Raw genomic sequence first — 13,602 nt, forward strand, 5'->3', positions numbered from 1 at the left:
AGCAGAATCGAATCGAATAGTTTTATTGTCATCAGATCAGAAAGACAGAACGAAAGAAAGAAAGAAAGAAAAATAATTTTTATAACCAAAGACAGAACCACAGTGCAAACACAAGAAAATGACTAATATAAATATTCCTTATCTTCTTCCACCAACTGATTGGCAGCTTGGTATATTTATCCAGTGAACATTCAGTACGTACAGTACAGTAACATAATGTGATAGACAGGACATTATTTGACTGTGCATATCCTCTCTGTCTTGCAGGGAGAACCTGGCATTTCTGGCGCCAGCGGCATAAGGGGCATTGTTGGAATTCCCGTGAGTCCCGCTTCATTCATCTGTGTCATTGTGCATGTTTGTGTCATTGTCATGTGTTTGCTCTTGTCTGACCGTAGCGCCAAGGAGAGATAGAGAAATGTAACATATTCACATTGTGCGCTTCAGTCGTGGACAGCCATATAGCTGGATGGGTAGAGAGGCCGTCTGGTAATCAAAAGGTCCCTGGTTAGGAATAATGTCCCTGAGAAAGATTAACCCAGTTAACCCATTTTGGGCCCCTTTTGGTGTTTGTAGCATTATATTATACTTTATAGCTGTTGAAAAATAGCAGATCTACAGCTTGTAGATCTGCTTAAAAAAATGTAAGGTGAAAATGTGGCTCGTTTGTTGCCAATTCAATCTCCGAGCTCCCCCAGACTTTGTGTCCATGTGTCCTTGAGCAAGACGCTGGACCCCTAATTGCTCTTGATGTGCAGGTTGGTGCCTTGCATGGTTTCCTCCACCATCGGTTTATGAATGTGTATGTGAATGTGCATTTGTTAAAGGCGCTATATACAGTACATGCACCATTTACCATTTATTTACCACAGTTCACACCCTCTGCTAACCCAGTCAGTCCAGGTCAGACAGCCAGGCCAGTCTTTAGGTCTATTTATAAGCCCAGTTTACTGGTTATGTACACTTATACCTCTTTTCTTATCTGCTCATACATTATGCAAACACAAGCACAGATGGCCAAGTCGCCTTTTATGGGGTTTTTTTATTTTATTGTTATAATTGTTTTAACTGGTATTACTCTACTACTTAAGTTATTATTCCATAGTTGAAATGCATTACTCTTAATCTTCCCTCTGGATCAAGAAAGGTCAATCTACAGTATCTGTATGTTTATTCAATCACGGTGCAGTCTCTAAGTAATCAAAACTTAATCACAGACAGTTTTCAAATGATCCAACACGTGTGTGTGTGTGTGTGTGTGTGTGTGTGTGTGTGTGTGTGTGTGTGTGTGTGTGTGTGTGTGTGTGTGTGTGCGTGACAGTGTGACCGTGTGTGTCTGTGCGTGCGTGCGTGTGTGTGTGTGCAAAGGCTAGGAAAGTCAATGGGACATGCAGAAGCTATCCTCTTAGACATGGTTTCATAAAACATTTAACGGTAAACAAGCATTCGATGCAGCGGGGGGGGGGGGGGAATCCAATATCATGTAGTGATGTGGGCGAGGTCGTTGAGGTCAGAGGGCGGGACTAGCACGGCCGTATAGACAGAACATCGTCTCTGTCGGACGGAAACCTTGTATGTACACAATTGTTACTTTAAGATACCATCTCCTTTGTGTGGAAACCTCATCATTTGTCTAAAACAGTTACAATCTGCTACTTTTGATTATTCTGTGTGATGCTGTAGAGGACGAGGATCAAATTTTTACATAGCACATTTCGCAGGATGATCAAGTATAGGGCAAGGCAATTCAACCAAATGGTTCAGGGAGGCACGGTGTCAGAAACCCACTGTCTTAGAATAGATGCAGACGTATTTGACAGTGCAGCAACATAATTGCCTTCCTTGATGCATTAACGAACGCACACACACACGTGCGCGTACACGTACGCACACACACACACACACACACACACACACACACACACACACACACACACACACACACACTCACGCACACACAGAAGCTGAAATATGGAGATACAAGGTTTCTGCCTATCCATTCATCTCACAGTTCTCTCAGACCATATAATTACTCTGTCATTTCCTTTTTTTCTTCTTCTAGGAAGAGGGCATTCCAAATGTGTCAGTGCTGATTTAACTCATTAAGACCGGGAAAGTATCTGTGCCATGTTATATTTGAGCTAAAAACCTTTTAGTAAAAAGTATTCTTTTTGTCTATTTTTGAAAAATCTAAAGATTCATGCAAATCTTCGAATAGCTATATTTTTAACATTTTAAACTGAAACCTTTGCTGCTGGGGGTCCATGGAATAAAATATTTTGACATGGGGGTTGGTGGCCCCCACATGATATAGATTCAGGTCTTTATCATTATACTCGATAAAGACCTCACGGTCGAAACGTTGTTTTTATTTATATTATAATATATATTTTTTTATAACACTTTGTACAATCGGCATGTAGGTCTTAATGGGATAAAGAGCGGATGTCGAGAGATGGAAGCTCTTTTCTTAGTAACATCAGTGTTTCTCTGATATGAGCCGTGCCCGATGCACATACGTTGTTATTTCTGATAACATACACGATAACATCTGATGAACCTTCATTGAATTTGGTTGAATCATAGCAACGGCAGATAAACGAAGTGACGTCTTGTACGGTATGCTCCTTGTATGCTCACAGTCACAAAACAAACAGTAACACAATCCTGTGTTTGTCTGTCTTCATGTTTCCCCTCCCAGGGACTGCCAGGGAAGCAGGGCCTTGTGGGAGCTGTCGGTCCGCAGGTAACTGGAAAGAAACCGTTGTCATGTTGAAGTCGAGATGAAATTACAAACCCATCGTTTCCCTCCTTGTAAAACTAAATTAAGTGTGTGTACATTATGCTTGAACAATCAATTTAACATCCAACGATATCACGACATCCACTCCATGAATCAATCAATCTTCAGCTTCAAAGTATAGTTTATACAGTATGACACACACACACACACACACACACACACACACACACACACACACACACACACACACACACACACACACGCACACACACGCACACACACACACACACACACACACACACACACACACACACACACACACACACACACACACACACACACACACACACACAGTTTTCAACATTCAAATCACATGTCTCTGCCTTAGGTAGAGACACTAGTTAGACACAAATGTCGTTTCATCTGGTACGTACAAGCCTATTGCATCCCTATTCTGGGTGCGAACATTCAGAGAACATACGGTATTAAGAACACCTCATTCACTAATTGTTTTGTTTTTTAGGGTGATACTGGCGCTGAGGGACCCGTTGGCCCCGTGGGACTTCCTGGAAAAGCTGTGAGAATCCCCTGTCTTTGTTTGTGTTTGTTTGTTTTGTTTTGTTTTGTTTTGTTTTATTTTATTTTATTTTAGGCCTATGGAAAACAGTGAGATGTTACTTTGATGCACCCTATGGTACATAGTGTGGTACACAGACCATACTGTACGTCTTTACTGGTCCCGCACCAAGCCGTTATACAGTACATCCCTGAGACATTTCTCTACTGCATGTGTCTTGTCAGGGCGAGGACGGAGGCGATGGAGAAGATGGCATCCAAGGACCCAAGGGTTCAACTGTGAGTTGGTTCTTTTATTTCTGCATGACGTGAAGTGGTTCCATGTCCGTTGTATTCATAGATATAAGAAAGCTAGATGGCTCACCCGCTCTCTGGCCAATGGAGAGCAACGTTGCTACGTGGTGGCCATCTTACCTCGGGGCAGCATAACATTGTGTCTATGGCGCATGTATGGTTTGTTATGAACGTCAGAGACGTCCGCATACTTATATGCTTTTATAGGACGTTCATATAAAAAACTAAATTAAGCAGACAAGCGTCCTGAATCATAGCCACGTTGACAACGTTTGTAATAAACCAACCCGTTTGTAAATCCGTCAAGATTTGAGCGAGTTATGACTATTTTTGTTTGAGCTGCCATTGAACATACTGTACTGTAGCCCCTCAGCAAGATGGCGTGAACTACGTCAGAGACTCCGCCTTGAGCCATCCAGCTTTTATATACGTCTATGGTTGTATTAACCTGTGGTTGTGTTTTGTCTCTGCCGTTAATTGTTCAGGGTGAAACGGGAAAGCAGGGACCAGTCGGAGGTTCAGGTGAACCGGGAATTGAGGTCAGTAATTTGCGCTTCATTAGAGTTCGATCACGTGCACGCACACACACACATGCACACACGCACACACACACGCACGCACGCACACACACACACACACACACACACACACACACACACACACACACACACACACACACACACACACACACACACACACACACACACACGCGCACACACAGGCACATACACACAGACACACACACACACGCACACACTCACACAAAAGAAAATCCCCATAAAGTCAAGGACAGTAATGCATGAAACACATGCAAGCACGCACGCACACACACACACACACACACGCACACACACACACACACAGGCTTATCCTGGATGTGTGTCCTTTAGCAAAACACTTAACCCCTTAACTGCTCCTGATGAGTAGGTTGAGTAGGTGCAGTGCATGGTTGCCTCCACCGCCGGTGTGTATGTGTGCATGCCTGTGTGTGTGCGTGGGCGTGTGTGGCTGTGCGTGTGTGCGTGCAAGTGTGAATGTAATGGACATTATAAAGCATTGTAATGCACTTTGGATAAGTGCAGGGAAAATGAGCATGTTTGAAAACGCCACCCTGTGGCTTAATGGCCACACTGCACATTAAATAAATCTAGGGGTGTGGCTAAGAATCTGGGGGTTGGACTCGGGGTGTGGCTGAGAAGAGGTACCCAGGAAAACCTAGAGGCCCCAATTTGACCAGGAGGAAATATGGGACTGTACCCCACTGTATATGAATGCTCCATTTACCATGATGACACGCTGCGTTTACCATACAGGGGGAGAAAGGGGAGAAAGGCGACACTGGTCTCAAAGGAATAAAGGGACACACTGGACACAAAGGAGAGCAGGTGACCACGATTAATGATCTCTCATTTTTATATTTTCATATTATTTTGTGAATATGAACATTTAAGTGAAATATTTTCATATGTTCTTCTTGGGCGTGTATTCTATAGGGCGCTGTGGGCCCATTGGGACCGAAGGGAAGTGAGGTAAGCGGTATTCACCCTTCTGCAAATAGGTAGTGAAAGTGGCTGATCTACAAGCACACAATGTGATGTGTTGTGTGAGCTTGTAGATCCAACAAGCATCCAACGAGCTGGCCAGATGTATGGAGAACCGGGATGACTGGAAGCGATGATGGAGGGCTCGTCTGAGGACGACCTAGAGAGATCCAACTAGTTTTTATATGTTTGAAATAGGGCCTAATAAAGGGCCACTTCACCCCTTTTGCAACCAGATCTTATTTTAATGATGTTTGGGAGACAAGACACACTTTCCTGGGGTTTTTATGCGGGTAATATGTGTTTTTAGATATTTCAGTATTTCAAAGTGTCCATGGGCTCCATGATGTCATGGACACTGGGCTCACTTATTTCCTGGACTACATGTTGTCTCAGTACGACAGCCCTCCCCCTATCCACAAGGAGGAGCAGTGGACCAATGGGAATTGTAGTCAAGGAAGGAAGTGAGCCCAGTGTCCATGACGTCATGGAGCCCATGGACACTTTGAAATTGCAAAAGGGGTGAAGTGGCCCTTTATAATAATAATAATAATAATAGCTCAGATTTATATAGCGCTTTTCTAAATACCCAAAGCGCTTTACATGAGAACACCAGGAACAGACTTTATTAAGAAACGTTGTTTAGCGCAGAGGGGTCCCTCCCCAGGAACAGCGTTGAGTCAAAAGTACAATATTTGTCTTTGAAATGTAGTGGAGTGAAGCTTCCAAAAGAACAAATACTCAAGTAAAATACAGATACTCAAAAAACATACTTAATTGACTGTTTCAGTGTCCATTTTAGTGCCACAGGTATTTTAAAGTGGGGTGCCTTATTTAAGGGGAAACATTTTCCCTGGGCTAGGGTTGTCCCGATCCGATCACGTTATCGAAAATCGGGCCGATCATGTCATTTTCAAATGATCGGAATCGGATCGAGAGCAAAAAACATGATCGGGACATCACTAGTATCTATATTATATCCATATAATGTATTTGACTGGATATTATATACAAATCATGACAAACACAATGTTTTGGGCCAATCAAATAATTAGTAAGAAAAAAAAGTGTTGTAACCTGCCTTTTTCTTCTTACTAATTATTTGATCGGATTTGTCACAACTCGAGGTGGCTTTGTCCGCAGCGTAAACGTCTTTAAATAAATACTTTTTGAAAAGTCTATGAGAATGAACGGGGAATTCTTTTCTGGGTCTGGAAAGGGGGCGGGACTGCTCTATAGGGTAGTGAAGTCCTGACGTCACTTATGCTACGCAGTAATAATAAGAACTGTATTCCAAAAATATCAAAATCGGCCCGGCGATTCTGTCAGGTGTGTGTGACTCTGTGTCGTGCATATGTCTGTTTGGAGAAAATTGGATGAATTCTGAAAAAATCTTCACAGATGTCTATTAACTTGTATAAACCTCTGTGTTCACCAGGGAGATCCAGGTCTTGGAGGAGATCCAGGCGTCAAGGGAGACCAGGTATGACATTACCGCAGGGCCCGTCTGGTTCCCTCAGCTCTCTTCTCTTCCAGAACACACATTTCTATCTCTTCACTCGTTGCAGAAGCGGTGGCTCTTCTATAGGAACACAATTCCCAGTGGTGTGCAAACCAACCTTCATATAATGTATAGTATAGAGACCATCGTTTAGGATTTTCTTTCTCTGTTGCAGCTGAATGAGAGTGAGAGTGCTTTTCTATATTTTGTTTCTTTAATTATTTTGTTTATTTAGATGAACGGTACATCATTATTAAATTCAAGCACCGCTGTGTGTGTGTGTGTGTGTGTGTGTGTGTGTGTGTGTGTGTGTGTGTGTGTGTGTGTGTGTGTGTGTGTGTGTGTGTGTGTGTCTGTCTGTCCACTTCCGCATAGAGCAAAGCGCCTCCTCACAAGCAAAGCGCCTCCTCACTATGCCACAACGCATGGACAGCCTCACAGAACCTAGCGCCGCACAGCCTTGTCCTCCAACCTCAATCTGCCCCGCATTACACACGCCAAACATTCTAACAATCATCTTAATTAAATTAATTTGCGTCAAAAACAACTCCTTTCCCCGGAAATCACGTGTCACGACTCACCAGTGTCACCAGTGAAATGCATTTTGGGACGGACACTGATTAATACTGGGACACAGTTTTCTGATGTTTCGACACCACACTGTCCGCTCCCTCCTCTACCACCTCCTTCGCCGTGCCGTACACATGAGCTACATGCACGCTGAAAGCCTGGACACTGACAACAACAGGTTACAGCCCTGTGCGCACACAGCTCCATCATAACGGAATGCTTATCTGTCAGGGACTCGGGGTGGCCAAATGGAGACGTTTTCTTAACCGCCTACCGTTAGCACGCAACAACAGGGTTTAACGACACATTCCGGGCAGAATATCACCACCAAATTTACATCACACATCAATGGTGTACTTATGATTGTACTGCAGCATTACTTTTGTGCCCAACCCAACTTCCCAAGACCATCTGTAAACATTTCCCCCCCTATCAGTAATGTGATCTATTACATCACATTAGCCACACTGAACATCATTTGCTGTTCATATATTCAGAACGGGTAAGGACTAGTAATAGAAACAGAGCAGAAGGCAAGATCTCACAATGCCAAGTGCTTAAGAATGAATTCGTTTTTAGCAGCTTTTATTTATATTTTTATATAAACCAAGGGGATATGGACTATTCCAGAGAGTGGGGGCTACTACTACTGCAAAGGCTCGGTCACCTTTAGTTTTTAGCTTACTGGTAGATTTCTGGACAGCCAGAATCCATTTAGTAGATGTTCTTATGCAGAGCAACTTACAGCTAGGAGATCATAGTTCCGGTAAATGGCATGAACCTCAGCAAACAACAGTGTAACGGCTGATTTTTTCTTCTGTGTGGGTCTTAAAAGAATACTATTAATAAAAAAGAAAAACTGGAGCCCAGACACAGTAGCCTGGCCCCAGCCCTGAATCCACTAGCCACGCCCATTAAAAAGATATGTTCTGAAGTGAAACAAATAAATATTCAGAATGAGTGTCAGGCTACAGACACAGAGGAGTTAGTGGTGAACAATGCATTGCATTAAGTTTTTTCCTGAAAACTTAGGTTAGGAATTAGAAGGCCTCGGGTCTAAATGGGTTAAGGACTTAATTCCTTCCAGTCAAGTTTTGGTGTTTTAAGAACAGCACTGTCTTATTTATGCTCCGTGTCGCATGCGGCATGCAGAAAACAGCAGAGCGACTGTCCTACACGATCAACAATTTTCAGCGCAACGGCGATTATAACCCAGGCATAACACTGTCTTTCCTCTGGCTTTGTCTTACAGGGACCTCCTGGTATCCAGGGAATCAAAGGAGAGGTATGGTATAAATATCTTTCAACCTCTACACAACCCAGAGAGTGCAGACCTGCAACTCAAATACTTGTTTACGTATATGGTTAATCTAGCTCAAATATTATGTATATTATATACCCTGGGCTTGTGGTGATTACGTGTGAAGCTGTGAGAATATGGTGCGATGTTGTGTCTGGTCTTCAGAGTGGGGAGAAGGGCCAGAGAGGTGCTACAGGCGCAGAGGGCCGACCAGGACAGCCAGGACACGAGGGGCTGCATGGCCCGCAGGGAGGCCAGGGTCTGGAGGGAGAGATAGGGACCCCCGGACCCCCTGGTCCCAGAGGTTTCCCTGTGAGTAGGAGGGGAATTCATTATAAACACAAGGAAACAAATATAACTTTGCTGTTGTACTGTTCTCTCTCAAAGTATATCATTGACAATGCTGGATGTGCCTTCTTTATTCCAAAGGGTCCCAAAGTGACCGATGAGGCGCTCCGCAAGATGTGCTCGGCCGTCGTTGAAGGTAGGACAGCAAGATTTCTTTATCTTTTAATTAATACCTATAGGGTGAAATTATTTTAATAACAACAAAGCAATCTCCATGTTTCACCTATAATGTTGTGCCCACATGTCCGTCTAGAATCGCTAGAAGAGTTTAAGAAAGAGCTCCTCAAGAGGCCACTACCCATTGGAGCCCCTGGTCCCGTAGGAGTTGTTGGGCCCGCGGGCCCCACTGGACCAGCCGGTTCAGCGGGAGCGGCCGGCGCTCCAGGGCCGGTGGGTGCCAAAGGCCATCCGGGCTACTTCGGACTGCCAGGCGTGCCTGGCAAGAAAGGTAGGATATGGGCCGGTCAGAGAGAGAGTTAATTGGGACCAGTGAAGTGATTCTTGCAACAGAACATGAGCAATGCAAAGATTCAAAGAGAGACAGTTGTATGCAGCATCTTTTATGTCAGCAACAACAACACATTAATCAACAAAACTAAGAGTCTAAAAGACCATCTAGCATAGCATCAAAAGTTTGTTCTTACTCTTATGAGCCATATGTTGTTTGGGACCAAAGTGACAGACGGATGGAACGGCAGCCGACTGACTGACTGACTGACTGATTATCTAACTGACTGACTGACTGATTATCTGACCCACTGACTGACTGACTGACTGACTAATACAGCCTTCCTCAAATCCATGCCAACCTCAACTGAACAATTTCTAGCCAAACTGTGGCTATAAATAGTTCAGTTGAGGTTTCAGTTGAGTATGATTTAATCTAGGCATTTAGCAGACACTCCAGAGCTATTTACAAAATGAAGTAGAAGTGAAATTCTCAGGTGCCTATTACTAGACTCGTGATCATCATTTCGACATCAGCTGCTCAACTGAGTGCCCTCCACTCAACCTGATAATGGGAAGTTAATGAACTTGGAGGGATCTGAACCGAAATTCTAATGTTCTTCCCTCACCCTGTTTGTCAAACGTTAAGTGAGGAATAATGTACAGTGTGCCAGACATAATTGGAAATAAACCGCAACCGGGCGAAAGAGGACCCGATGCATTGTATCACTCGTGAACAGGGTTATTTTCTGATAATGAAAGCATTAAGCAATAACACATTGATTTAATCGTTATTTTATTATCTTATAGAGCGGTCCCGCCCCCTTTCAGAAGACTGAGTGGCCCAGGGAATGATTCCCCGTTCATTTTCCCCATAGGCTTTTCAAAAAGTATTTATATAAAGACGGTTACGCCGCGGACAAAGACAACACGGATCGTGACAAATCATGACAATCATGACAACATCAATTACAATGTTTTGGGCCGATCAAATAATTTATACGAAGAAAAACTAAACAAATAGTGCTTTATTTTCTTCTTTCTAATTATTTGATTGGCCCAAAATTTGGGTTTATTGTCATGATTTGTCACGATCCGAGTTGTCCGTGGCGTAACCGTCTTTATATAAATACTTTTTGAAAAGCCTATGGGGAAAATGAATGGGGCCACACGTCGTTCTGAAAGGGGGCGTCGTTCATGAAACTGACATGATACTGACATGATATGGACCAGATACTGACCATGAAACTGACATGATACTGACAATGATACTGCTGACATAGCCTCGGTACCCAGGCTTTTATTTTCAAAAGATGAAAGCCTGGCCCTGGGCCGTGGCTCAGTGGTCCAGGCACCTTGGCTGGTAATCCAGGCAGTGTGCCGCGGGTTCGACTCCCGATCCCAACGGCCTTTACTGCATGTCACTCCCCCATCTCTCTCCCCATTTCCTGTCAGCCTACTGTCTGTGCCTCCATAAAAAAATATAAAATAAAGGCGAAAGCCACAAAAAAAAGCCTGGGGGAACATGAGACATTTCTTGGTCTTGGAGTGCGATTGAACTACAGTGCAGAGGGCGTCGCTCTCAATATAGTGACGTCAGTTTTCTATGCTGTTTTCTACCCGGGAGGGGCGGAGGGGGGCAGGGGGGGCTCTGATCGGTGAACCAATATTCTCCAGCACTTGCTCCAAGCGCACCCACCCCTCTAGACCAGAAAGCACGCTGGCTGGGCCAGGCTGACATAATCTGACCATAATACTGACCATGATACTGACATAATACTGACCCTTATACTGACATAGTAAAAACGGACTCTAGTTTGGCTTTGCAATTAGACCACTCTTTTCAGTTTACAGAAAATAGTTGATCTACAAGCCCAAATAGCTGAGCTAAAGCACACAAAGGGCTTGTAAAGCTGCTATTTTTGGCTAATGTTCCTTCCGTCCAGCATGGGAGATGGATGCAGGCAGGGGTTCAAGTGGTTAATAATATCACACCCATCCAACTAGAATGAATCTCAAAACTCATTTAAGTAATCCTTGTGGTCTCATTACATGACATACATGCAGTATATCACATGATAAACGGCAGCGTCGGAATGCATCTTTAACCCGTCCTTCATCTTCTGGAGAGTGTCCCAAGGCTGACGCAGCATTGCGGCATACACGTGTGGCAAGCAGTGGCAATCTAAAATGCATATAATGAAGCCTTTAGAGGAAACAGTGCTATCAGCCAAAGACACACTTTGTCTTCACTTTTCGCTAGGGCCATTGTCTGGAGCGGAGATAGTCACACATCCATATAGCGCCAAACGGGGTTCCCATTGGCGCCTCTCTCTCTCTCTAATGGTGTCCGCTTGGCTGTGGAAATAATAGGCCTCCCAATTGAATTTCTGCATGGATATTTGTAGTGGTGGAGACGGTAACTAAGTGCGTTTTAGTCAAGTGCTGCAATTTTGAGATACTGTTATACTTACATTTTTTGTCAAATAGGTTTTTTATTGAGAACATATTATGAATTGTTACACAGACATTATGATATGAAATACATTTTTCTTTTTATAGAAAACACAAAAAAGGAGGAAAGAAAAAAAGACAAAAAGCGAAATAAAGAGATACTGTTATACTTCACTTGAGTATTTCGATTTTTCTTACACAGTACTTTTGGTAACTACTGTTACTCAAGTGATACTTTAAATGTAGACCTTTTACTCATGTCTCAGTGTATTTCTACAACGTGCTATTGCTACTTGTACCTAAGTAAAACATCACAACAGTTTCTTCCACCACACTACCTCGCAATTGAATTTCTGCATCAATATCTGACAACGCTCGTCCTCTGCAGGGGAGGCCGGAGGAAAGGGCGATAAGGGAGACAAAGGAGAGGACGGAGTCGGAATCAAAGGAAGCGCGGGCGAGCCCGGAGCGCAAGGTAACCCCATTTAGATTCTCATCATTGAATTATGTCCATGTTATGGCGTTTACGCTTGCACGAACAAACCCATCTTTCAGCTCCCCCGGTTCTATTTGTGTTGCCGCGCTGGGGGGCACAGGCCACCGAAACACGATGTTTGTAATAGCATCCCGCCGTTGGTGAATTCAAACTCGCATTGCAGTGTGTGTGTGTGTGTCTGTGCGTGCGTGCGTGCATGCGTGCGTGTTCGTGCGTCCGTGCGTGCATGCGTCACTTCAATTCCCTTTTGAGAAACACACATTGTATTAATAAAATGGATTTAAAAATAATAATAATAATAATAATTAAAAAAGGCTGATGTCACACATCATACAATTATATATAATTGTATCTGGTGACATCAGCCCTCTAACCAGCAAAACAATATGGATGAGTTCAAACTGTAGCCTGCCTATCCTACAGTATATTAAAACTGGCTTAAAGGGGATAGTTCAATCACAAAATGACTTTTTTACTATCTATTACTCACCCCATGGAGACTTGAATTAATGGATATGTTTTGTTGCATTCCTAAGCCATTCATTTGATGACCAGCCGTGGTTCCCTATGGAAACACAAAGAGTCTCCTTTGTGTCTCCATAGGGAACCACGGCATAACGGCGTTATGTGATTAATTAAAGCATGCCTCACTTACAGTAGCTTCATGTGTTGGCTGCCGGTGTTGTAGAAATAACAGCAGGGATGGGAAAATATTGAATGAGCAACGAGTGATTTTTAATCTCCACCCCCAGGTCCAGCTGGCAAAGCTGGCGTCGGAACGGACGGCAAGGATGGCAAGGAAGGGGAGGCCGGAAGTCCCGGCATCCCGGGTACCCCCGGTCCAAGAGGGACCAAAGGAAACCCTGGCCTTTGTGACCCCTCGACCTGCATAAGCAGGCTCCCTCCCCTCTATATGGTCAGTGGGAAGCAGTCCGCCAGCTACGGAAAACCATGATACCATCAACCAGCTCATTAACACACTCGAAGGACCGCTTCACCCATTTTCAACCTATCTTCGTAGAATTGGTCGGCGCCATTTCTGTCTACTCACTCTGCGTCTCAGAGGTCGAGAGATGTCATCGGTATAGCCAGGTTTCTGAACTGTCCACAGCCCACCGATGAGACACGGTGTAGACGGAAAATTGTGCCATCTTTTAACGATGGGAAAGGACCAATTATATGAAGATAAGGTTGAAAATAGGTGAAATGCTCCTTTACCAGGATGTGAAGCTTCAGTGAGTGAGTGAGCAGGCGTGTTGAGAGTCCAGGACTGGTGATCTCTGGGGGGTCTTGGAACAAACGGACACAAAGGGAAAACAGCTAGAGCCAAGG

General features: G+C 43.9%; 1 protein-coding gene across 2 annotated transcripts in view; it reads left to right on the top strand.

The window, feature by feature from the left end:
* Positions 1–13,330, top strand: part of col9a1c (collagen, type IX, alpha 1c) — a 55,830-nt gene extending 42,500 nt beyond the window's left edge. For both annotated transcript variants that reach the window (XM_083771144.1, XM_083771145.1), the window contains 14 exons: positions 268–321; positions 2,702–2,746; positions 3,267–3,320; positions 3,545–3,598; positions 4,099–4,152; positions 4,927–4,998; positions 5,107–5,142; positions 6,593–6,637; positions 8,478–8,510; positions 8,691–8,837; positions 8,955–9,009; positions 9,127–9,321; positions 12,163–12,249; positions 13,023–13,330. In XM_083771144.1, the coding sequence (XP_083627270.1) occupies positions 268–321; positions 2,702–2,746; positions 3,267–3,320; positions 3,545–3,598; positions 4,099–4,152; positions 4,927–4,998; positions 5,107–5,142; positions 6,593–6,637; positions 8,478–8,510; positions 8,691–8,837; positions 8,955–9,009; positions 9,127–9,321; positions 12,163–12,249; positions 13,023–13,225 (1,134 nt within the window). In that variant the 3' untranslated portion in view covers positions 13,226–13,330. The remainder of the gene's footprint in view (positions 1–267; positions 322–2,701; positions 2,747–3,266; positions 3,321–3,544; positions 3,599–4,098; positions 4,153–4,926; positions 4,999–5,106; positions 5,143–6,592; positions 6,638–8,477; positions 8,511–8,690; positions 8,838–8,954; positions 9,010–9,126; positions 9,322–12,162; positions 12,250–13,022) is intronic.
* Positions 13,331–13,602: the final 272 nt, after the last annotated feature.

The sequence above is a fragment of the Protomyctophum parallelum genome (genome assembly GCF_964188405.1).
Source record: "Protomyctophum parallelum genome assembly, chromosome: 1".
Taxonomy (NCBI): Eukaryota; Metazoa; Chordata; class Actinopteri; order Myctophiformes; family Myctophidae; genus Protomyctophum; species Protomyctophum parallelum.